At 36.6% G+C, this 26295-nt stretch overlaps 1 protein-coding gene across 5 annotated transcripts in view; it reads right to left on the reverse strand.

Annotated features, from left to right (window-relative positions):
• GSK3B (glycogen synthase kinase 3 beta) overlaps nucleotides 1-26295 on the reverse strand; it is a 196830-nt gene that overhangs the window by 108517 nt on the left and 62018 nt on the right. For all 5 annotated transcript variants that reach the window (XM_024769219.1, XM_024769218.1, XM_024769221.1 and 2 more), the window contains exon 2: nucleotides 21680-21873. In XM_024769219.1, the coding sequence (XP_024624987.1) occupies nucleotides 21680-21873 (194 nt within the window). The remainder of the gene's footprint in view (nucleotides 1-21679; nucleotides 21874-26295) is intronic.

The raw sequence follows: 26295 nt of genomic DNA on the forward strand, positions 1-26295 counted from the left end.
TTGCGGTATGCGGGCCTCTCACTGCTGCGGCCTCTCCCGTTGTGGAGCACAGGCTCCGGACACGCAGGCCCAGCAGCCACGGCCCACGGGCCCAGCCGCGCTGCGGCACGTGGGATCTTCCCGGACCGGGGCACGAACCCGCGTCCCCTGCATCGGCAGGCGGACGCTCAACCACCACGCCACCAGGGAAGCCCAGATTTTTTTTTTTAAATGGTGAATATTCTATGGCAGAAGGCCTGTCTTTAAAAAATACTAAAGCAAGTCTCTCAGGCTGAAAGGAAATGACACCAGAAGGTGATTCAAATACACAAGGAGAAATAAGACCACTACAAATGGTAAATATAAATGGGAAAATAGAAAAACTACACATATTTTCTTTTCTTAATTTCATCAGACATAAACTGTATAAAGCAATTATGATAACAGTGTGTTAGTAGGCTTATAACAGAAATAGATATAATACATATGACAATAATAGCAGGAAGGAGAGAGGAGAAAAGGTATTTTGGAAAAAAGGTGCTATATTTTCCTGGAATTAAGTCAGTAACTAAACTGAAGCAGACTGTGATAAACTGAAATGCACACTGTAATTCCTAAAGCAGCCACTAAGAAAATAATTTTTTTAATATTGAAAATCAACACTGGGGGCTTCCCTGGTGGCACAGTGGTTGAGAGTCTGCCTGCTGATGCAGGGGACACGGGTTTGTGCCCCGGTCCGGGAAGATCCTACATGCCGCGGAGTGGCTGGGCCCGTGAGCCATGGCCGCTGAGCCTGCGCGTCCGGAGCCTGTGCTCCACAACGGGAGAGGCCACAACAGTGAGAGGCCCGCGTACGGCAAAAAAAAAAAAAAAAATCAACACTGGACCTAAAATTGTACACTAAAAATGTTGTTCAACACAAAGGGAGGCAATAAATGAGAACGGAGGAACAAAAACAACACGAGAGATATAGAAAACAAAGAGCAACATGCAGGAGTAAATCTAGTCATATGAAAAACTGTAAAATGTGATTGAGCATACACAGTCAAAGGCAAAGATTGTCAGACTGGAGAAGAAAGCAAGCTCCAACTATATTCTTTCGACAATAGGCACGCTTTAGATTCAGATTCAAAGACATAATAACTTGAGCATAAAATGATGGAAAAACATATGCCATGAAAACAGCAACAAAAGAGATCTGGAGTGGAAATGTTATTAGCAAAGTAAACTTTAAGAGAGATAAGAAATATTCCCATTTCCTACCAGATAAAGCCTAAATCACTTCATAATCTCGTCCCTCTTTATCAACTCAATCTTACCCTCCGCTCAAGGCCAATGAGATCATAACTAGATCCCACTTCTCACTCTTCTTGAGTATATTACTTCACTCCCAGTTCTAAGCCACTGATCACACAGCATCACTGGAATGTCTCTACCCTCCTTCCCTCCTACATATATTCTACCCATCCTTTAAGTTCCTATTTAACTCCCACCTCTTCAAGGCCATCTCCAGCTGCCCCCACTCACACTAATCTTTGCCAATATCTAAGTTCCTGTAGCACCTAAGAATTATTTTGGAATTTATTATATACTCTATTAGCTTTGTTTTATTTTACAACTATAGTTCAGTGCTGTTATATAAAACACTGCTTTTCAAAAAGCAGCTTATAAAAATCATATATATCACTGGAGATACACACACACACACACCCCTTGCCCAACTAGCTTACTATAAGTGCCTTTAGAGCAAAATATGAATTTTGTCTCTTTCTATATCACCCACAGGGTTCTCAAAGCCTAGCCAAATTAATAGTTTCACTTGCTAGTTCATCTAATCTCCTTATTTTCTAGACAATGGAGTAGCCAGGGCTTGGTCTCTCACCTCTTTTTAGCTATCTCAATTATCTCTTCCAGTCTCAGGGCTTTAAAGGCTGATGACTCCCAATTTTATATTGCCAGACCAGATCTTTCCTATGTAATACTCCAGAATCTTCTAGCCAACTGCCTACTTGACAATTCTTCTAATATACATCTCAACTTGACATATCATGAGTAAAATTTCTGATCTTCCTTAAACCTGTTCAACTCATAGCCTCCCTGTCTCAATTATCGACAATTCCACTATTCCAGCCGTGCAGGCCAAAAATTTGAAATCTTGATTCCTCCTTCTCTCTGACCTCACCTTCAATCTGTCAAGAAATACTGTTGGCTCCACCTTCAAAATATTTCCAAGATCCCAGCAACTGCACTGTGAAGCAATTTAATAGAAATGGAAATTTATGTTTATACAAAAAACCTACAGTTGAATGTTCATGGCTGAATTCAGAATACCTACCAGATGTCTTTCAATGGGCGAATGGATAAACAAATTGTGGTATATACATACTATGGAATGCTAGTTAGTAATAAGAAAAGAGAACCAATTATTGATACATGCAACAACTCTGATGAATCTCCAGAGAATTATGCTGAGCAAATAAAGCCAATCTCAAAAGGTAACACACTGTATATGACTTCATTTATATAGCATTCTTCAAATAACAATATTACAGAAATGGGGAACAGATTACTGATTGTTGCAAGGGGTTAAACTGGAGGTTAGAAGTGGAAAGATGGTGGGGAGACAAATGAGTATGGTTATAAAAGGGCAGTAAGAGGGTCCTTGTGATGGTGGAACCGTTCCATATCTTGACTGTAGTAGTAAACACACAAACGTACGAAGTAGTACAAGAAGATATGCAGATGTCATACAGAGTGAAGTAAGTCAGAAAGAGAAAGACAAATACCGTATGCTAACACATATATATGGAATTTAAGAAAAAAAATGTCATGAAGAACCTAGGGGTAAGACAGGAATAAAGCCACAGACATACTAGAGAACGGACTTGAGGATATGGGGAGGGGGAAGGGTGAGCTGTGACAAAGCGAGAGAGAGGCATGGATATATATACACTACCAAATGCAAGGTAGATAGCTAGTGGGAAGCAGCCGCATAGCACAAGGAGATCAGCTCGGTGGTTTGTGACCGCCTGGAGGGGTGGGATAGGGAGGGTGGGAGGGAGGGAGACGCAAGAGGGAAGAGATACGGGAACATATGTATATGTATAACTGATTCACTTTGTTATAAAGCAGAAACTAACACACCATTGTAAAGCAATTATACTCCAATAAAGATGTTTTAAAAAAAGAGCATTAGAAAATGAATAATAAAAGTAAAATATATTTTATTTTTCTTATTCTTAATTGATCTAACATATAACCATTTGTTCAAAATAATAACAGCAACAATGCATTCAGTGATGATATCTTATAGATTAGTGATATTAATGACAGCAACGTCATATGGAATGGAAAGGAGGAACTGGGAATACTCCGCCCTGAGGTACTTTCACTATCAGTGAAGTAGTATAGTGTTAATTGAAAATGAACTTCAAAAAGTAGTAAAATGGGGCTTCCCTGGTGGCGCAGTGGTTGAGAGTCCGCCTGCCGATGCAGGGGACACGGGTTCGTGCCCCAGTCCGGGAAGATCCCACATGCTGCAGAGCAGCTGGGCCCGTGAGCCATGGCCGCTGAGCCTGCGCGTCCGGAGCTGTGCTCCGCAACGGGAGAGGCCACAACAGTGAGAGGCCCGCGTACCGCAAAAAAAAAAAAGTAGTAAAATGTACATTGTAGACTCAAGTACAACTACTAAATAAAGTTAAAAAGAAAAGTGTAATAGATATGCTAAGAGAGGAGAAAAAACAGAATCCTATAAAATGCTCAGTCAAAAACAGAGAAAGCAAAAAAACAGCAAGACAAAATAAACGAAGAACAAGTTCAATGAATAGAAACAGTAACAAATATGGTAAAAATATGATTCAACTATATCAATAATCTCTTTAAACATCAAAGGCCTAAATATATCACACGAAAGACAGAGACCATCAGTGGATTAAAAAAAAAAACGAAAAAACATTAAAGTTGCACAATGTTATAAATCAATTATATCACAATTTAAAAAGATAAAAATAATTTTAAAAATAAGTTTTAAAAAGACCCAACTCTATATAATCTAAAAGAAATCCATTTAAAATTCAAAGACACAGATACATTAAAAGTAGGGATGGAAACATCAGGAAAACTACAGACCAATATCTCTGATAGATACTGATGCAAAAACCCTCAACAAAATACTAGCAAACCAAACTCAAAAGCTCATTGAAAGGATTATATACCTTATAAACATTATCAAGTTTTTTTTTAAACTTGTATACAGCAAAGTGATTCAATTATACATATACACGTATCTATTCTTTTTCAAATTCTTTTCCCATTTAGGTTGTTAAATAATATTGAGCAGAGTTCCCTGTGCTATACAGTGGGTCCTTGTTGGTTAACCATTTTATTTATTTATTTTAAATTGGAGTATAATTGCTTTACAATGTTGTGTTTGTTTCTGCTGTACAATGAAGTGAATCATCTGTATGTATACATATATCCCCTCCCTCCCAGCACCCCCCATCTCACCCATCTAAGTCATCAAAGAGCAACAAGCTGAGCTCCCTGTGCTATACCACAGCTTCCCACTAGCTATTTTACACATGGTAGTGTATTTATGCCAAACCCAATCTCCCAATTCATCCCACCCTCCCCTTCTCCTGCTGTGTCCACACACCCATTCTCTATGTCTGTGTCTCTATTCCTGCCCTGCAAATAGGTTCATCTGTACAATTTTTCTAGATTCTACATATATGCGTTAATATACTATATTTGTTTTTCTCATTCTGACTTACTTCACTCTGTATGACAGACTCTAAGTCCATGTGCATCTCTACAAATGACCTAATTTTGTTCCTTTTTATGGCTGAGTAACATCCCATTGTATATATGTACCACACCTTCTTTATCCATTCATCTGTCGATGGACATTTAGGTTGCTTCCATGTCCTGGCTATTGTAAATGGTGCTGCAATGAACAATGGGGTACATGTGTCTTTCTGAATTATGTTTTTCTCAGGGTACATGCCCAGTAGTGGGATTACTGGGTCAATGTGGTAGTTCTATTTTTAGTTTTTTAAGGAACCTCCATACTGTTCTCCATAGTGGCTCTATCAATTTACATTCCCACCAACAGTGCAAGAGGGTTCTCATTTTTCCACACCCTCTCCATTTTAAATACAGCAGTGTGTACATGTCAATCCCAAACTCCTTAACTATCCCTACCCCTCACCCTTCCCCCAGTAACCGTAAATTTGCTCTAAGTCTGTTTCTGTTTTGCAGATAAGTTCATTTGTATCATCAGACAAGGTCATTTGTATCACTTCTTTTTAGATTCCACATATAAGCGATATCATGCAATGTATCTCTTTCTTTGTCTGACTTAACTTCACTCAGTATGACAATCTCTAGGTCCACCATGTTGCTGCAAATGGCATTATTTCATTCTTTCTAATGGCTTAGTAATATTCTGCGGTATATATGCACCACATCTTCTTTAGCCACTCCTCTGTTGATGGACATTTAAGTTGCTTCCATGTCTTGGCTATTGTAAACAGTGCTGCATTGAACACTGGGGTGCAGGTATCCTTTTGGACCATGTTTTTCTGCAGATATATGCCCAGGAGTGTAATGTAAATTGGTACAGCCACTATGGAGAACAGTATGGAGGTTCCTTAAAAAACTAAAAATAGAGCTACCATATGATCCTGTAATCCTACTCCTGGGTATATCTCTGGAGAAATACCAAGTTTTATACCTGGAATGCAAGGGTGGTTCTACATATGGAAATCAATCAATGTAATACATCACATTAGCAACATGAAGGACAAAAATCAAATGACCATCTCAACTGATACAGAAAAAGCATTTAACAAAATTCAATATTCTTTCATGATAAGAATGCTCAACAAACTAGAAATAGAAGAAAACTGCCTCAACGTAATAAGTTGTATGTGAAAAACCCACAGTTAACATCATACTCAATGTCACAAAACTTAAAGCTTCCCCTCTAAAATCAGGAACAAGGCAAGGATGCCCTCTCTTGCCACTACTATTAAAACAGTGTTTGAAACCCTAGCCAGAACATTTACAAAAGAAAAATAATAAAAGACATTCAAATTGGAAAAATAAGTAAAATTATTTCTGTTTACAGATGAGATGATCTTACATGTAGAAAACCCTGAAGAATTAAAAACAAAAAAACCTCATAAAGCCCTGTTAGAAATAAGAAACGATTTCAGCAAAGTTTTAGGATTCTAAAACAAAATGAATACAAAAATTGATTGTATTTCTATAAACTAACAATGACCAATCAAAAAAGAAAGCAATCGGGCTTCCCTGGTGGTGCAGTGGTCGAGAGTATGCCTGCTGATGCAGGGGACACAGGTTCGTGCCCCGGTCCGGGAAGATCCCACATGCTGTGGAGCGGCTGGGCCCATGAGCCATGGCCACTGGGCCTGCGCGTCCGGAGCCTGTGCTCCGCAACAGGAGAGGCCACAACAGCGAGAGGCCCACGTACCGCAAAAAAAAAAAAAGCAATCTCATTTACTATATATAGCACCAAAAAGGACAAAACACTTAGGAAAAAACCTAACCAAGGAGGTAAAAGACTTGTACACTGAGAACTATGAAACACTGCCAAAAGAAATCAAAGATAGAAATAAGTGGAAAGACCTCACACTCATGGACTGGAAGACTTAATAACATTAAAATGTCTGTACCACCCAAAAGTCATCTACAGATTCAATCCAATTCCTATCAAAATCCCAATGGCATCTTTTGCAGTAATAGAAAAACAAAATCCTAAAATCCTATACAGAATCTCAAATACCCCAAAGAGCCAAAACAATCTTGAAAACAGAAGGACAAAGTTGGAGGTTTCACACTTCCTGATTTGAAAACAAGCTACAAAGCAACAGGAATCAAGACAGTATGGAACTAGCATAAACACAGATATATAGACTAATGGAACAGAATAGAGAAACTAGAAATAAACCCTTATGTGTATTTTCAACAAGGGTGCCAAGACTACACAATCGGGAAAGGATAATCTCTTAAGCAAATGGTGCTGGGAAAACAGGATATTCACAGGCAAAAAAAAAAAAAGAAGAGGGACCCTTACCTTACACCATACACAAAAATTAACTCAAAATGGATCAAAGTCCTAAACAGAAGACCTAAGACCACAAAAATCCTAGAAGAAAATATAGGGAAAACACTTCAGGACACAAGCATTGGCAACATATTTGACCTTTGGTGACTAGCTTACTTCACTTAGCATAATGTTTTTGAGGTTCATCCATGTTCTGACAAGTGACAGAATTTCTTTCTTTTGATGACATCAAAAAGCTCAAGTGACTACAGCAAAAAGAGACAAATGGGACTACATCAAACTTTTAAACTTCTGAGTGTTAAAGGAAATTAAAGCATAAGCTAACTTGTATGTGAAATCCTTTTTTAAATTAAAAAAAAGGTCAAACTCACAGAAAAATAGAGTAGAATTATGGTTACAATGGGTTGGGGGTGTGGGTGAAATAGAAAGATGCTGGTTAAAGGGTACATGCCTTCAGTCATGAGACGACATAGTTCTGGGGATCTAATGTACAACATGGTACCTATAGTTAATAGTACTGTATTGTATACTTGAAATTTGCTAAGAGAGTAGATCTCAAGTGTCCTCACCATGCACATACAAAAAAGGTAATTATGTGAAGTGATGAATATGTTAATTACTTCTTAGGGCAATCATTTCACAATTTATACATATAACAGATTATTACATTGAATACTTTAAATATATGCAGTTTTGTCAATTATACTTAATAAAACTGGGGGGAAAACGTTCAACAAAAAAAAACCCCAAAACAGAAAAAATAGCTATGTAAATCAGTTTAATGTTACATATCTTTTTATAAAATAAAGGAATGGAGAACAATATACCATACAAAGACTGAGCTAAAGAAAACTGAAGTAGTTACATTAATTTCAGACAAAGAGGACTACACAGCAAGAATAATTATCAGGGATAAAAAGGGACATTACAGACATTACATAATGAAAAAGGGATCAATTCTCCAAAGAGACATAATAATTCTTAAGGTGTATGCACCTAACAACAGAGTCAAAATATTTGAGGCAAAAAGTAATGGAATCGGGCTTCCCTGGCGGCGCAGTGGTTGAGAGTCCGCCTGCTGATGCATGGGACACGGGTTCATGCCCCGGTCCGGGAGGATCCCAAATGCCGCGGAGCGGCTGGGCCCGTGAGACATGGCTGCTGGGTCTGTGCGTCCGGAGCCTGTGCTCCACAAAGGGAGAGGCCACAACAGTGAGAGGCCCGTGTACCTCAAAAAAAACAAAACAAAACAAAAAGAACTAATGGAATCACAAGGAGGAACAGACAAATCCACTATTATATTTAGAGATTTCAACAACTTTTCATCAGTTATCAGTTATTGATAGATCCAGCAAGCAGAAAATCAATGAAGGACATAGTTAAACTGAACGACATTATTATTCAACTGGATCTAATTAACATATTTACAGAAAATTTTATCCAACAGTTGAATATGTATTCTTCTCAAGCTCATACAGAACATTAGTCAAGATAGACCTAATTCTGGGTCATAAAACATACCCTAGCAAATTAAAAAGAAGAGACATCATACAAGGTACACTCTCAGACCACAATGGAATTAAACTAGAAATCAGTAACTGAAAAAAAAGTCAGAAAAAAAAACAACAAAAACTTGGAGCATAAACAACATACTTCTAAGTACCAACTGGGTCAAAGAAGTCTCAAGAGAAAACAGAAAATATTTTGAGTTAAATCAATATTTGTGGATGCAATGAAGGCAGTGCTTACAGGGAAAGTTATAGCAATGATTGCATATATTAAATAAGAAGAAAATCCAAAAGCAATATCTAAGTTTGCAACTTAGAAAAGTAGAAAAAGAACAAATTAAATCCAAAGTAAGCAGAAGAAAAGAAATATAAATTAGAGATGAAACTGAAAACAGGAAATCAACAGAGAAAAATTAGCAAAATCAAAAGATAGTTCTTTGAGAAGATCAATAAAACTGATAAAAATCTAGCCAGGTTAGCTAAGAAGAGAGAAGACATAAATTACCAATATCAAAAGCAAAAAGATGTCATCATCACAGATCTCATGGACATTAACAGATTAAAGGAATATCACGACAAACTCTGTACTCACAAATTTGATAACATAGATAAAATGGGCCAATTTCTTGAAAAACACAATCTACTAGAACACACACAAGGTGAACTAGATAATCTGAAAAGGTCTGTATCTATTAAATAATCTGACATACAATTAATCATCTTCCAAAATAGAAAGCACCACACCCAGATGAGTTCACTGGTGAATTCCACCAATCACTTAAGGAAGAAATTATATCAATTCTCTACAGTCCCTTCCAGAAGACAAAAACAAAGGGAATATATCCCAATTCATTCTTTGAGACCAGTATTACCCTAATACCAAAAACAGAAGACATTACAAGAAACAAAAGCTACAGACCAATATCTCACATGAACATAAATGCAAAAATCATCAACAAAATATTAGCAAACTGATTCCAACAATGTATAAAAAGAAGTATATACCAAGACCAAGTGGGATTTAGTCCAGGTATGATAAGCTGGTTCAACATTTAAAATTAATTAATATAATCCAGTCCATCAACTGGCTAAAGAAGAATTATCTGATCATATGTATAGATGCAGAAAACATAGTTGACAAAATCCAACATCCGTCCACGATGAAAAAAAGAAAAAAACAACTCTTAGCAAACTAGGAATAGAGGGGAACATCTTCAACTTGATGAAGAACATCTACAGGGACTTCCCTGGTAGTGCAGTGGTTAAGACTCTGTACTCCCAATGCAGGGGGCCTGGGTTCGATCCCTGGTCAGGGAACTAGATCCCACATGTATGCCGCAACTAAGAGATCGCATGCCACAACTAAGGAGCCTGCCTGCCACAACTAAGACCAGGCGCAACCAAATAAATAAATAAATAAATAAATTTAAAAAAAAGAACATCTACAAAAAATCCTACAGCTAACTTTATACTTAATGAGGAGAAACTATGTTTTCCTGCTAAGATCAGAAACAAGCCAAGAAAAACTTGAGACTCTCACCACTCCTATTCAACATTGCATATGCAATAAGACACCCACCCCCCAAGAAAATAAAGGGTATACAGACTTGGAAAGAAGTAAAACTATCTTTGTTCACAGATGACATGACTGTCCATGTAAAAAATCCCAAGGCATCAAAAACGAAAAACACCCTGGAATTAATAAGGGACTATAGCAAGATTGCTGGATACAAGATTAAGGTACAAAAGTCAAGTGCTTTTTTATATACCAGCAATGAACAATTTACATTTGAAATTAAAAAACAATACAATTTACATTAGTACACAAAAAAAGAAAAAAAAAGGAATATTAGGTACAAAGCAAACAAACTATATAAAAGATTTATATGAGGAAAACTATAAAGCTCTGAGGAAAGAAATCAAGGATCTAAATAAATGGAAACATATTTCATGTACATGGAGAGGAGGACTGAATAGTCAAGATATCAGTTCTTCCTAACATGATCTATAGATTTAATGCAATCCCAATCAAATCCCAGCAAATTATTTTGTGGATATGGAACAGTCAACACAATACTGAAGAAGAGTCAAAATATTGACACTAACTGACTTCAAGATTTATTATAAATCTAGAGTTAAAATGGATATGATATTAGAGAAAGAACAAACAAATAGATCACTGGAACAGAACAGAGAGTGCAGAAATAGCCACAGATATAATTAACTGAACTTTGACAAAGGAACAAAGGCATTTAAAAGGAGAAAGGATAGTCTTTTCAACAAACAGTGCTGTAACAACTGAACAGCAAAGAAATGAATCTCGACACCGATCTTACATCTTTCACAAAAATTAACTCAAAATGGATCACATACCTAAATGTAAAAGGCAAAACTATAAAACAGTACAAGACAATACGGGAAAAAATTTAGGTGTCCTTGCGTTTGGCAGTGACTTTTTAGATGCAACTCCAAAAGCACAATCCATGAAAGAAAAAAGTTGTAAATTGGACTTTTCACTAAAATTAAAAATTTCTGGTCTAAGACACTAATGAAAAGACAAGTCACAGACTGGGAGAAAAGCACTGTAAAACACTTATCTGATAAAGAATTGTTAACTAAAATATACAAAGAACCCTTAAAACTCAATAGAAGAAAACACTCAACCATTGGTAATGGGCAAAAGACTTGAAAAGACACCTCACCAAAGAAGATATAGAAAGAAAAGATGCTCAACATCGTATTTCATCGGGAACTGCAAATTTAAACAACAGTGAGATACTACTGCACTCCTATTAGAATGGCTAAAACCCAAAACACTGATAACACCAAAGGCTGGTAAGGATGCAGAGCAACAGGAACTCTCATCAATGCTGGTGGGAATACAAAATTATTCTGCACAGTCACTTTGGAAGATAATTGGGCAGTTTCTTGAAAAACTGAACCATACTCTTACCATACAATCTAGCAACTGTGCTACTTGGTATTTACCCAAATGACCTGAAAACTTATATCCACACAAAAACCTGCACATGAATGTTTACAGCAACTTTATTCATAACTGCCAAAACCTGGAAGCAACCAAGATGTCCTTCAATAAGCAAATAAAAAAAACCAAAATGTAGTATATGCATATAATTGTATTTTTTCAGAGAGAAAAAGAAATGAGCTATCACGCCAAGAAAAGCTATGCAGGCACATTAAATGCATACTGCTAAGTGAAAAAAGTCAATCTGAAAAGGCTATGTATGTACTGTTTGATTCCAAGTGTATGACATTCTAGAAGAGGCAAAACTACAGAAACAGTTTTTTTAAAAATCAATGGTTGTCAGGGTTGAGGTGAGAAAGGGAGGGATGAACAGGTGGAGCTCAGGAAATTTTTAGGGCAGTGAAACTATTCTGCATGACACTGTAATGATGGAAACATGTCATTATACATTTGCCAAAGTCCACAGACTATACAACACAAATACTGAACCATAATGCAAACTGTGGACTTTAATTACTACTAATACATCAATATTGCTACGATTGTAACAAATCTACATTAATGCAAAAGGTTGAAAACGGGGGAACTGAGGAGAAGAGTGTGTACAGGAACACTGTACTTTCCATTCATTTTTCTGTAAAACTAAAACTGCTCAAAAAATAGTTATCTGTTAAGAGAAAATTTCAAGTTAAAAAAAATTCTAGTGGGTAAAGAAATTCAACAGACAGGGACTTTCCTGGTGTCACAGTGGTTAAGAATCTGCCTGCCAATGCAGGGGACACAGTTTCGAGCCCTGGTCCGGGAAGATCCCACATGCCAGGTAGCAACTAAGCCCGTGCACCACAACTACTGAGCCTGCTCTCTAGAGCCCAAGAGCCACAGCTACTGAAGCCGGCGCACCTAGAGCCCGTGCTCCGTAACAAGAGAAGCCACCACAATGAGAAGTCCACGCACCACAATGAAGAGTAGCCCCCGACCGCCACAACTAGAGAAAGCCCACACGCAGCAACGAATACCCAACGCAGCCAAAAATAATAATTAATTAGTTAATTAATTAAAAAAAGAAATTCAACAGACATTTCTCCAAAGAACACATACTAATGGCCAATAAAAGATGAAGAGATGCCCATTAGCCGCCAGGAAATTCAAATCAAGACAAGATGTATCAGTTTACTCTAAGACAGATACCATCAAAAACCAGATAATAACAAGTATTGGCAATGCTGTGGAGAAACTGCAATGTTTATCCAGTGCTTGTAGATTGTAGAATGGTACAGTGGCTTTGGAAAACAAGTTCACACTTCCTCATAATGTTAAGCACAGAGTCACCATATGACCCACTATACTTCCAAATATATACCCAAGATAACTGTTAAAAAAAAAAAAAAGTCCCCACAAAAACTTGTATGCAAATGTTCAGAGGAGCATCATTCATTATAGCCAAAAAATGAAGACAACTCAGATGTTCATCAACTGACAAATGGATAAACAAAATGCATCATATCCATAAAATGGAATATTATTCATCCACAAAAAGTACTTAAGTAATGAGACAGTACAACGTGGATGAACCTTGAATACATTATTCCAAGTGAAAGAAGACAGAAACAAAAAGGTCATATATTATGATTCCATTTATATGAAATGTCCAGAATGGGCAAATCCATAGAGATGGAAAGTAGATTAGTGATTGCCAGGGCCTAGGGGAAGAAGAGGATGGGGAGGGACTATTAATAAGAATTGAATAGGGAACTATTAAAAGAGTTCCTTCTTGAGGTGATGAAAATATTCTAGAATTAGTAGTGACAGTTGCACAACTCTGTGACTATACTGAAACCAATGTATATACTTTAAAAGGGTGAAAGAGTGTTTACTTTAAAAGGGTGAAATTTATGGTATAGGAATTATATCTCAATAAAACTGTTAATAAAAAAAGAATCAAGCAGCTGACCATCCACAAAAATTGCAAAGCCTTCAGTGACACTAGTCAAAAGAGCAGATCTAACTCCAGATGCTAAACACTTCTTTGGAACTTACCACAGAAATATAGGAATTTGAAAAGGTATAAACACTAAAGGATAATAAAATTAAAAGAAAAAAAGTGAGAAAACTCAGAAGTGTACTATGCCTCATATTTAAGTTTTATTTTCTTTTTTCTTTTTACCTTTTGACCCCCTTCACCTATTTCTCCCACCTCCTGCCTCTGGCAACCACCAATCTGTTCTCTATATCTACACGCTTGTTTTTTATTGTTGCTGCTGTTCATTTTTTAAGATTTCATACATGAGAGAGCATATGGCATTTGTGTTATTCTGTCTGACTTATTTCACTTAGCATAATGCCCTCAAGGTCTATCCATGTTGTCACAATGTCAGGATTTCCTTCTCTTTACGGCTGAATAATGTTCCATCATACACACAACACACACACACACACACACACACACACACACACCACAATTTCTTTATCCATTCATCCACTGATGGGCACTTAGGTTGTTTCCATATCCTGACTATTGTAAATAATGCTGCAATGAACATGGGGTACATGTATCTTTTCAAGTTAGTTATTTTCATTTTCTTCAGATAAATATCCAAAAGTAGAATTGCTGGATCCTATGGTAGTTCTATTTTTAATATTTTGAGGAAACTCCATACTGTTTTCCATAGTGCCTGTACCAATCTACATTCCCACAAACAGCACACAAATGTTCCCTTTCTCCGCATCCTTGCCAACACTTGTTATTTCTTGTCTTTTTCATAATAGCCATTCTAACAGGTGTGAGGTGATATCTCATTGTGGTTTTGATTTGCCTTTCCCTGATGATTAGTGATGTTGAGCATCTTTTCATGTACTTGTCAGCCATCTGTATGTCTTCTTCAGGAAAATGTCTATTCAGGTCCTGTGCCCATTTTTTAATTGGATTGTTGGGGGTTTTTTTTTATATTAGCCTGTTATCAGACATATGATTTGTGAATATTTTATCCCATTCAGTGGGCTGCCTTTTCATTTTGTTGATGGTTTCCTTTGCTGTGCAGAAGCTTTTTAGTTTGATGTAGTCCCACTTGTTTATTTTTGCTTTTGTTGCCTCTAGTTTTAGTGTCAGATTCAAAAAATCATCACCAAGACCTACATCAAGTAGTTTACCTTTTATGTTTTCTTCTAGTTTTATGGTTTCAGGTCTTAAACTCAGGTCTTTAATCCATTTTGAGTTAATTTTTGTGTATGGTATAAGACAGTTGTCAAGTTTCATTCTTTTGCATGTGGCTCTTCAGTTTTCCCAACACCATTTATTGAAAAGGCTGTCCTTTCCTCACTGTATATTCTTGTCTCCTTCACTGTAAATTAATTGACCATGTGTGGGTTTATTCCTGGATTCTCCATTCTGTCCCACTGATCTATGTGTCTGGTTTTATGCTAATACTATATTGCTTTAATTGCTGTAGCTGTGTAATACAGTGTGAAATCATGAAGCATTATATCTCCAGCTTTGTTCTTCTTTCTCAAGAATGCTTTGACTATTTGAGGTTTTTGTGGTTCTATACAAATTTCAGGATTATTTGTTCTATTTCTTTGAAAAATGACATTGGAATTTTGATAGGGATTGCAGTGAATCCGTAGATTGTTTTGGGTAGTATGGACATTTTAACAATATTGATTCAATCCACAAGCACATAATATCTTTCCATTTATTTGTGTCTTCAACAATTTCTTTCATTAATGTCTTAGAGTTTTCAATATACAGGTCTTTCATTTCCTTGGTCAAATATATTCCTAGGTATTTTATTCTTTTCAGTGCAACTGTTAATGAGATTGTTTTCTTTATTTCTCTTTCTGATAGTTTGTTATTAGTATACAGAAATGCAAGAGATTTGTGTGCACTGGTCTGCATCCTGCAACTTTACTGAATTAGTTTATTCTAACAGTTTTTGTTTTTAATGGAGCCTTTAGGATTTTCCATATGTAATATTATGTCATCTGCAAACAGTGACAGTTTTATTTCTTCCTTTCCAATTTGGATGCCTTTTACTTCTTTTTCTTGCCTAATTGCTCTGGCTGCCTTCTATTAAGTTTTATTTCTCTTTCTCTCAAGCCATTCAAGCCACTGAAAGGCAGAAAGAAGACACTCAGGACCACAATATCATGCCTCCATTTTTTCTCTCTGGAATAATGGAGGCAATAAAACTATATATAATTTTAAAGCAAAATCAATAGAATCCTTACCAATAAACCTTTGTACAGTCTCTGAAAATTCAATTTGAAAAAACATTTTATCAGTCATCCTACATAGGCACTTGGGAAAGTAGCATAAAATAGTCTATATCCTTAGGAAGTTTGGTATGTCAACTATGAAAATGTGCCTCTCAGATATCCCACTGCAGGAAACATTATTGACCAATGGTCCCAGCTGCTGAACTCTCAAAGCTATTCTCTTGTTTGGGGCCAAGCCAAGCTTCTCATGAGCTGTTCCCTGCCAATGACTCAGCATGGCAGACATATTTAATGAAGCTCTTTTCCCAGGAGACACTGGACTCCTCTGATGGTTCAACCTTGCACTGAAAAAAATCCAAAGTAAATAGCAGTTTGTAGTACTTCAGAAGCCTAAAATTAAAACCAATAGAACTTAATTATAAGGAGTTTTAAGATTCAGTGAATGTTTTCATAATACATTGTTTCTTTTGATTCACACAATGTTGGAGTAAAAAGGGAGCACAATACTTATTGAGTTCTTTTATTTTTTCTTCTTTTTTTTTGCGGTACACGGGCCTCTCCCGTTGCGGAGCGCAGGCTCCGGACGCGCAGGCTCAGCGGCCATGGCTCACGGGCCCAGCCACTCTGCGGCATGTGGGATCTCCCCGGACCGGGGCACTAACCCGTGTCCCCTGCATCGGCAGGCAGACTCTCAACCACTGCGCCACCAGGGAAGCTCCTTATTGAGTTCTTTTATGCACCAAACACTGGACTGGGGCATTGCTGTAGTACCAGCATTCCCATTGTACACATGATGAAATTGAAGCTCATAAAGTTAATAGATATACTTAAGCTTACAAAACTAATAGTGGACCAAGGTCTTATTTCTCCTTTGTTGTCTCCAGAATATCATACAGAAAATAATCATATCCCTAAGGACTGAGCCCAGACACTCTCTCTCCTCACTCTCCAAAATGGTATATATTAAAGTAGGGCTCAAATTCTCTATTCACAACAGAACAACAGTGACACTTCACTTCACCCCCACATCCTAACTACAGAACAAATGAAACTAAGCAGGACACCTGAAACCTATGACTTGGTTCAAAGGAGAACTGAAATTAATAGTTAATGAAGCTAAGATTACTAATTAATTAAAATGTAGCTTACTGATTTTCAAATTGGAAAAGCCAGCCCCAACAACCATCTGTAGCCTTTGGGATTGATTAATCTTCTCCCTGCTCTAATATCAAAGGTCTCCTACATTAGGTACCTAGCTGGACTCTACCCCTAACACCACAATAGCATTTTCTATCACAAGCACTTTCAAACTGGCCAATTGAAGTTGCTTAATTTTAGTTATTTGCCACAGTATGATGGGTCCAGAAGGAAAAAAGTATTCAAATTGTAAGTAAAACACTACTGAAATGAAACTTGCTACACCAGAAATTCTTTAAAAAAAAAAAAAGGTTCACTATCTTAGATATAGTTTTCATGACTACAGTGCAGGGATAATTACTCTTGTTTTCTTTCTATCTCTGACCATTCTTTCTCTTCTTGTTTTTTCACCACAACAAACTGCCTCTCCCTGACACCAGCAGGTTAAGCATGTTGGTTTATGTAATTGTGCAAGAAGATCCTATTCCACCTTTTCCTGAAAACACATAATTATTTAATGCAAAATACATGATTATTTAATCCTAGGTAGCAGCTATGTAAAAATTACAAATGTGAAACTACAGAATTTTAAGTTGTCAGAAAAAATGCCTATTTTATGATAATCAAGAGAAATGAATCAGTCAATACACCAAATTTTATATTTTTGGAAACAGCTAACATTTAGCAAGGAGAACAAAGAATACTTAAGTTTCACAAAGAAAAGGTGATACACTGGAAAGAACTGAGCCTGGTGTCACACAGTCTGCCACGTTATAGCATTTAGCAGAAAAAAATAAAAACAAAATTATATAATAGCAACAGAAGCAATAAAATAAGCTTAATAAGAAATGTCAAAGCCTATATAAGTAAAACTCCTAAAAGATACAAAAGTAAACTTGAACAAATGGAAAGGCATCTCTTATTCCTGGATAAGGTAATTCAGCATCATGGACAGGTGATTTAACTCCCTAAGTTAGTTTATAAAGTTGATGAAATTCCAATTAAAAATATCAATGAGCTTTTTCATGGAGTTAGTCAAACTGATACCAAAGTTCATCGGGAAAAATAAACATCCAAAAATAGCTAGAAAAACATGAAAAAGAAAAGCTACATGGGCAGATTAGCCCTACCAGACACTGAAATATACTATAGAGCTCTATAATTAAAACAATGTGGTACTGACTTAGATATATGCAAATGACCTAGTAGAACAGAATGGAAAAGTCCAGAAATAGACCAATTACCGTGGAAATTCAGCATATAATAACAATAGCATCTCAAATCACTGGAACAAACATAGATTTTTAAATAAATGAGACAAATGATTAATGATTTAGAAAGGATAAAATTAGATCAATAACTCATACCATACACAGGAATAAACTCCACAAACAGGAACAAACTTCAAATGGATCAGGGATCTAACTGTAAAAAGTGAAAACTTACAAGTGCTAGAAAATATGGATGAATTTCTCTTTAACCTGAGGAAAAGGCTTTCTGTAAGACTTTATAAGGAAGAGGCTTTCTAATCACAACTAAAATCCAGATATGATAAAAGTGGACATTAAACACATGAAAGGATGTTAAACTACATTCATAAGATTGTAAATTAAAACTACAATGAGATACCATTTCTCACCTATCAGATTGGCAAAAACTGAAAAAGTAAATCAATGCATGTTGTCAAACCTTGTGGGTAAAAAGGCATTCATATATTACTAGAAAGAATGCAAATCTGTACAAGCTCTTATGCAGGGGAATTTAGCAGTATCATACAAAACTACATATATGTTTATGTTCTCATTCAGCAGCCCTAGTTCTCTTAATTTATTGTGAAGATACACATCTAATAATAAATACCTATGCACAAAGTTTTTCATAACAGCCCCCTTGGAGATTACAAAATATTGAAAAGTAATTCAATATCCATATATAGAAGAATGGTTGGAATCAACTCTGCAATACTATGAAGCTCTAAAACGGATGAGAAAAATCTCTGAACTGATATGACTTTCAGGAACTATAGTTAACAGAAGAGGAAAGTACAAAAGAGTATCTCTAATACTACACTTTGTGTAAGAAAGAAACAAAGAGAACTACAGTCTACCCTCTGCATTCATGGATTCCGCAACCAGGGATTCAGCCAAGCTGGGATCAAAAATATTCAGGGGGGAAAAGCTCTGGAAAGTTCCAAAAATCAAAACTTCAATTTGCCACATCAGCAACTATTTAAATAGTATTTACAACTATTCACATAGCATCAACAAGGTATTATAAGTATTCTAGATATGGTTTAAAGTATATAGGAGGATGAGCTTAGGTTATATGGAAATACCACACCATTTTATATACGGAACTAGAGCATCTGCAGATTTTGGTATCTACTGGGTACCCTGGAACCAATCCACTGTGGATACCAAGGGATGATTGTACACTTACTGCTCATTTGTGCAAAAGAAACCCAGAAAAAATAAATCAGAACATAATGAGATTGGCTATCTAGAGGGAGTGAGTGGAAACAAGACAGAGGGAATGACATTTGTGTATCTCTGACTTTTAGAACCACATTAGTGTTTCACAGACTGAAAACATAATTTTTTTTTAAAAAGTCAAAAAGAATGGTGATAAAGTTCTACAAAGGGATACATACAAAAACAGATGAACCAAACTGTATTTCAGTTGAATAACTTAACTATGATAAAGGGAAAAATTAGAATTTTTTTAAAAAGCAAGAAAAAGAAGAACTAACCGAAGTATCTTCTGAACAGAATATACTGGTTTGATACAGCAATGATAAAATATAATAAAGCACTCTGGAGTCAGACTGCTTGGATTCAAATACCTGCCCAGCTATCCACTTGCTAACTGTATGACCCTGGACAAGTTAATTTATAATCTCTTTGTGTGTAGGTTTCCTTATCTGAATAATAACAGTACCAATATCACAGGACTAACAGTAAAGCTCTTATAAAACTACTCATGTAAAAGCCTTAGATCACCTGGCATATTTTAAGGATTTGATAAGTATCTGCTATCAGCAACTATTAATTCAAAAACACATTAAGTGTGTAGATATCCTGGAGACACACATAATAAAAATGGAGTCCTTGTCATGAAAAAATTTGGAATTTCCTAGTTTATGAACAATAAGTGTTCAAGGAATCTAGACTAGCAAGATCCATAGGGCTGGCTGGAATCATCTGGGAAATTTCATAAAGGAAGAAACTGACATGGATCTTTATATATGCACACGGTTTAGACAGCAGGAGAATGCAAGTGACAGAAGGGAAACTGAACAAAAGCAGAGAGGCCATAAAAACCAATATATCTCAAAGATAGTGATACATAAGGTTTGTAAAAGCTGAATATCTGGAGATAAGGCAAGACTATAGAAGCTCCCGAATGTACAATTAAAACTGGGCAGGCTTTATTTTCTAGGCTATGAGGAACCCATAAAAGATTTGTGTGTAGGAGAAACAACATGACCAAACTGAACTGTGGGATTATTCTAATGTCGGTATACAGAAAGACTGGAAGTGAGAAGATCAGAGGCAAGAGTCTTACTAGTTGTTAAGCCAAATAATGACAAAGGTCTGGCTAGAATAGCAGTGATGAGAAAAGGAAAGAAGGTACAGCTCAACAAGGCAGTTGGTGGGGTGGGGTGGGGGGAATCAACCAAATTTGGTAATCACTAGATATGAGGTATGAGAGAATGAAAGAGCCTGAATGACAGGTAAATGAGAAAACCATTAGAAGGAAAGAGCCACAAGGAATGGGAGCCAACAGAGAGGATTTCCTTTAAGATTGAAAGTTTAAGTCAGAGTTAGATAAGAAACCTTGCCAATATGAAATAACAGTACCTTCAGATATCAAGATCCAGTGGGCACTGGGCAACATGGTACTAGTGCTTGGGAGAGAGAGAATTGAAGACAAAAACTTCAGAATTTTTTTTTTTAATCTCTTTAGAAAGTTCAGGACATTCTGGAGCATACAGACACTAGGCTGTGTGCTATTTCAGAGCAGTGATTCCCTCTTATTTTTTTTTTAATCCCTCAATGTTTAGCACAGTTCCTAGTACACAGGAGACTCTCAGTAAAATGTTGCAGAGGTGGGAAGAGTAGGGAAGGGAACGGGGTTGCATGGCTTGTTAATGGCAGAGCCTTGATTAGAGTGCAGGTCTCACTGATTCTCCACTATACCATAACGTACAGGTGACTCTGACCACCTATGTACAGGACACCCTAAAGAGACGGTGTAAAAAATAAAAATAAGCTGAACTGTGGGGAGTACTGCTTTGTAGGGGCAGATGAAAGGGAGACATAAGAAGATAGCAAAGAAAGGTCAGTTATAGGGGAAAAAAATGATAGCGTTATATCACAGACTCAAAGGAAATTTTTCAAGAGAGGAAGCATAGTCAACTGTACCAAATGATCATATGCTACAGGTAATGTTTCTCTGGTCTCCTACACCAATGACAACCAAGGCAGAGAAAGGTCACATTTTTAAATAGAAATTAAGAAATTTTAATCTACATTTCACAGCATTTTAAATACATATGTCACTCACAGCAGTTCAAAAAAAAATACTGCAATCTTCAGTAAATTTTATCTCTACATAATACACAATGCGAAATAAAGTCACTACAGTAGTTGACCTGAATAAAAATTTGTTCAATAGATGAAATTTAAAGCAAAGAGAAACAACTAAAAAAATAATTATTTACATGTATTGACAGCAACAAAATACATGAAATACTGAAGGTCTTACCTTAAATCTCTTGTCCTGTAATACTTTCTTGATGGCAACCAGCTCTCCTGAATCACAAAGTTTGGCTTGATATACCACACCAAATGACCCATTCCCAATCACTTTAGTGTCTGTATAGCTGACTTCTTGTGGCCTGTCTGGACCCTGCCCAGGAGTTGCCACCACTGTGGTCACCTTGCTGCCATCCTTGTCTCCTAAAAGAAATAAGGGATAGATAAATGAGAACTGTAAAGAATTCAACAGAGAAAATTGCCAAAGTATACCAAGTAAACTATATTCTTTGCTACAAATTATTTTTAAATGCTCATCTTAGTTTATCACATAGTATTACTTCAACTATTTGTTTCAATTATAAGTAATTATTTTAACCACCATTTATTCAGTCATTCCATAGACCAGACACCATGCTTAGTTTATATATATGACTTCATTTAATGAAAACAACCCCATGAAGTAGACAGAACTGTTCCTATATTAAACATAATGAGAAGAATGTTACATTTGTTCAGTCAAAAGGCGAATGATGGACCCACCAAAGAATCCTTATCTGTCCAACTCTAAAGGCCCTAATTCTTTCCTCAGGGCTTTCTTATTTTACTTGAAAATAAGATAAGTACAATTGAAAAAGTCTAAATATGCTGACTCTATTCAGACCACTCTCCCTTTAGGAAGGTAAGGCTTTGAGTTTTTGCTTCTCCGTGTCTTATTTCTTCTTCAGAAAATAATGATGCCTTTCCAAGAAAGGTCTGATGGGTAAAAGAAATAGGGGAATGTTAAATTTGGGGGTAAGACATGCAAAACTTAAAAGAAAAATCAAACCCATTCAAACTGAGCCTCATTCATAACTAGCTCTCCAGCTCTGGGGTCTCTGCCCACTCATGACCATCTCCTTACCTCTTCTGCCTTCCCTCCTCGCCAGTAACAATCCAAAGACTCTTCAATTCAAGCTCAAGAGCCACCTCCTTCTTGACTAAGCACAGTTCAAATCTCGGAATTCTTAAACTATTCTAAACCATTCTATACTACCTAGCATTTAATTTTAAGAAGCTTTAAATTGTTCTTTTAGTGATTTCAGAATACACAAAGATTCTAGGGACTACGATCTTTGTGAAGTAGCAATTATGACTTCGTGCTTGTTCTCTCTTTCCTGACAAATCTAAAACCAATTCTCAGTACAATGTAAGTCCTTAGGCTCACTGACTAAACTTCACTTCTTTTTCTTCTCTCTCTTACTCTTCCATTATAGCAATTTCATTTCTAAGATGCTCACTGAATTCATACTAACCTCATAGAAGAAAAATAATGTAATATTTAACCCTAGATACCAAACCAAACAACAACAACAAAAACCTCTGCTCACTATCTTAGTAAAAATTAAAAGGTTTACTCTGTTCTCTTTTGAGCAGTTAGAGAAACTGCTGAGAACTCTTACAGACTATATTCTCCCACTAGTAGGAAATCCTGGGTATACAAGGAACAATGGCTCTTTGTGCCTAAGCATCCTGGAATTTTTATTCAGAAATCACCAAGCTCTTCAGACTGCTCCATCAGAGATCTGAAATAGCAGAGCTGTAAAGAATGGCAAGGTAACACCGGGGGTGACTTGGTATGAGCATTAGTAATGCATGGGACAGTCAGCAGCTAGTGTGCCAAGGAAAAGCATGTCACCATTTGGCACTGCAATTTGCTGACTCAGCAATAAAATAACAGCTGTATAAAATTTCACTGTACAAAAGAACTTTCCGATTGTTTCATCTACTCTAATACTTAAATGGAGGGCCATGTTTACTATGCAAATAAGGAAAGTAAGAGAGATTAACTTGTCCAATATCATAAAGCTTTAAGTAAAAGAACTCTTCATTCACGTCAGGCTGCCTCTGCCATTATTTTACAACCTTCCTACTACAGCTGAAAGACCGACTTCATATACCGTTACCCACACCCCCCCCCAAGAAGCAGATGTTTCTGAAAATATGATGTAAAAAAGGTCAGTTCCAGAATAATAGTAACAGAATACATGAATAATCTTTTGTAGTTTTCAGTCCTCAATTATTCATTTATTAATAGCTAAACAGCTTTTTCCAAAGATACTTTGGCAACATTAGAGTTTGAAAGTTATCCCAAAGCAAAAGCATATGGAAAACAAAAATGTAAAACAATTGATTCTGTGATGTTCAAACAATTTAACTTTTGCTACTAGAAACTGTGTAACTTTGGATCTTAACAACAGAGCAGCATTTTAAACACTGCTACCAAGAAACCAAAGTCCTCATGAAAAGCTAGAATTCATAACAGACATGCCTCATTAAAAAATAAAAAGTCACCACTTTGCCCAATATTGAATTTCCCAGAATGCATGGTATCATGAGCTTCACACCAACTACAATAAAATTGGTTCCTAAAAAATGCCACTGTCTCTCAGGAGCAACAACAGCAAAGCAGTGGGAACAGCTCAGTTTCAGGCACTCTCTTCTGGCCAGAGAACTCCTGGGATCCTCTATTACAATTAAAATTCACTCAGGTGGTATGAATTTCCTATTCTGATTAGAACATAGAATTAAATCCCCTATTCTTTAGCACAGTGGATAAATCTTAAATATATAAACCACAAAAGACTCCTCATAAAGCAATGGAAAGGTGGTATGCAGCAGAACAACCACTTTCAATTGAAGGCTGTTAAATATAGAATACAATTTTACAAAGCCCCTTATATGTATCCCAAAATGATATGTGCAGCCTTGTTCTCAGTCTCTCAAACACAGCAACACCTTGTGGTTACATTTTTTTGTCTTCTGAAGTCACCCCTCAGAACAATCGATCCATCCAAAACCCAAAAGGCCACTTCGGGCATATGTAAATATTTAGGAGGTATCTGACACTGACATTCTAATTTTAGTATTTCTTAATGATTCAGAGCTGAGAAAAAGCAACTGTGACCCTTTTTAACTAGGAGACTTTTAGAGATGTTAATAAGTCATACTACTAAATAAACTGAACAAAGTCAGCAACGACTATCTATATTAAATCTTCCTTTACCTCCAGAAGAATGTCTCCCGTGTAGAAATAACAGAAAATTAAAAGTCTACAAAGCCCAGAGAAACCAGCACACCAGGTATGATACAAGGAGGATACAAGGTATTTTTATGAAGCTTTTTAACCTAACAATAGGATTAGTAAGGAAACTAGCTCTGACTATTGTTTCTCATGAAGAGATATAACAGATAGCTATGTTTATGGATGTTCAAAAACAATATAACAGTCTATTGAAAAATATTATTATATAAATTACTTAAAAGAACCAAAAAACCTTATTTTCAGGCATGATTAAGATAGTCTGAAGGGGAAACACTGACCACTGTCAAATTTTCAGGTTTTTAAATTAAACTTCAAACAACTCTTTATCCTAAGTATATGGCTAAGGAACTTCTATTAAAGCAAGATGTCCTCCCCTAAATAAACACAACAGCTTAGAGACATGAAAACAACATAAAAATTAATAAGCAAAAGAAATAAGAAACAAGGAACTGAGGTCCACAGAAAATCAGAGTTAGACAAATTCTAAAATAAGCTTATTATTGTCAAGAAATAGGGCCTCTACTCTATGATGTGGAAGCTCTAGCGAGTGTGCAACTGCTCTCATAACTTGGAGCAAAACTATGAAGAAAGAAAGAGAATGCAAACTAAGCAGCTGAATCAGTCAAATCAACCCTAATGTCAACAGCATGATAAAAAATTTTAGGGGCTTCCCTGGTGGCGCAGTGGTTGAGAGTCTGCCTGCCGATGCAGGGGACACAGGTCTGTGCCCTGGTCCAGGAAGATCCCACATGCCGCGGAGCAGCTGGGCCCGTGAGCCATGGCCACTGAGCCTGCGCTCCGCAACGGGAGAGGCCACAACAGTGAGAGGCCCGCGTACCGCAAAAAAAAAAAAAAAAAAAAGGACAGATGTTATACATGAGCTGGCTTTTGGAGATGTTTTCCTGTATATCGCTGCTAGAAATGAAAGGAAAACATAGGGTGATAGAGGATAAAGATGAGACAGAAAAGACTCCCAAGTCCTTGATAGTACAATAATACCACATTTTCAATCACAGGCAGATACCATGCCAATGGGATTAACAAGCATCAATTCTGAAGAACCATAAAATTAATCTTAAGAAAAACAAATCAGTCATTTTTGCCCTTAGAGAGAGGCATAATGGTGTTAATATGGGCTCTGAAGTCAGACCAAGGTTTGAATCACATATTCTACCACTTAGTATCTATAAAATGTAAATAGCTGCTACTTCATAGGGTTGTTGTAATGATTAAATAACACAGGTTAAGCAGTTTTGTTTTGTTTTGTTTTTTAAGTACATGCCATATAGTGAGTGCTCAATATAGTTTCTCTGAAGAATTATTGGTAGTGGGAATTGAAAAAAAAAATTCTTCTGCTATGCTCTTTTACCACCAGGTACGTGCCCTACTACAGTGCTGATCACAATGTTCTATATAAGAGTCCGAGCCCCCCACTTGACTATGAGCTCTTAGGAAAGCCAGACATTACCTAAATCATTTAGATTTATTTCCCTAGTACTTATTAGCAGAGGGTTCAGCACAATGCAGGTGGCCCAGCAAAT

This window comes from Neophocaena asiaeorientalis, unplaced genomic scaffold (assembly GCF_003031525.2).
Source record: "Neophocaena asiaeorientalis asiaeorientalis breed wild unplaced genomic scaffold, Neophocaena_asiaeorientalis_V1.1 scaffold671, whole genome shotgun sequence".
Lineage (NCBI taxonomy): Eukaryota > Metazoa > Chordata > Mammalia > Artiodactyla > Phocoenidae > Neophocaena > Neophocaena asiaeorientalis.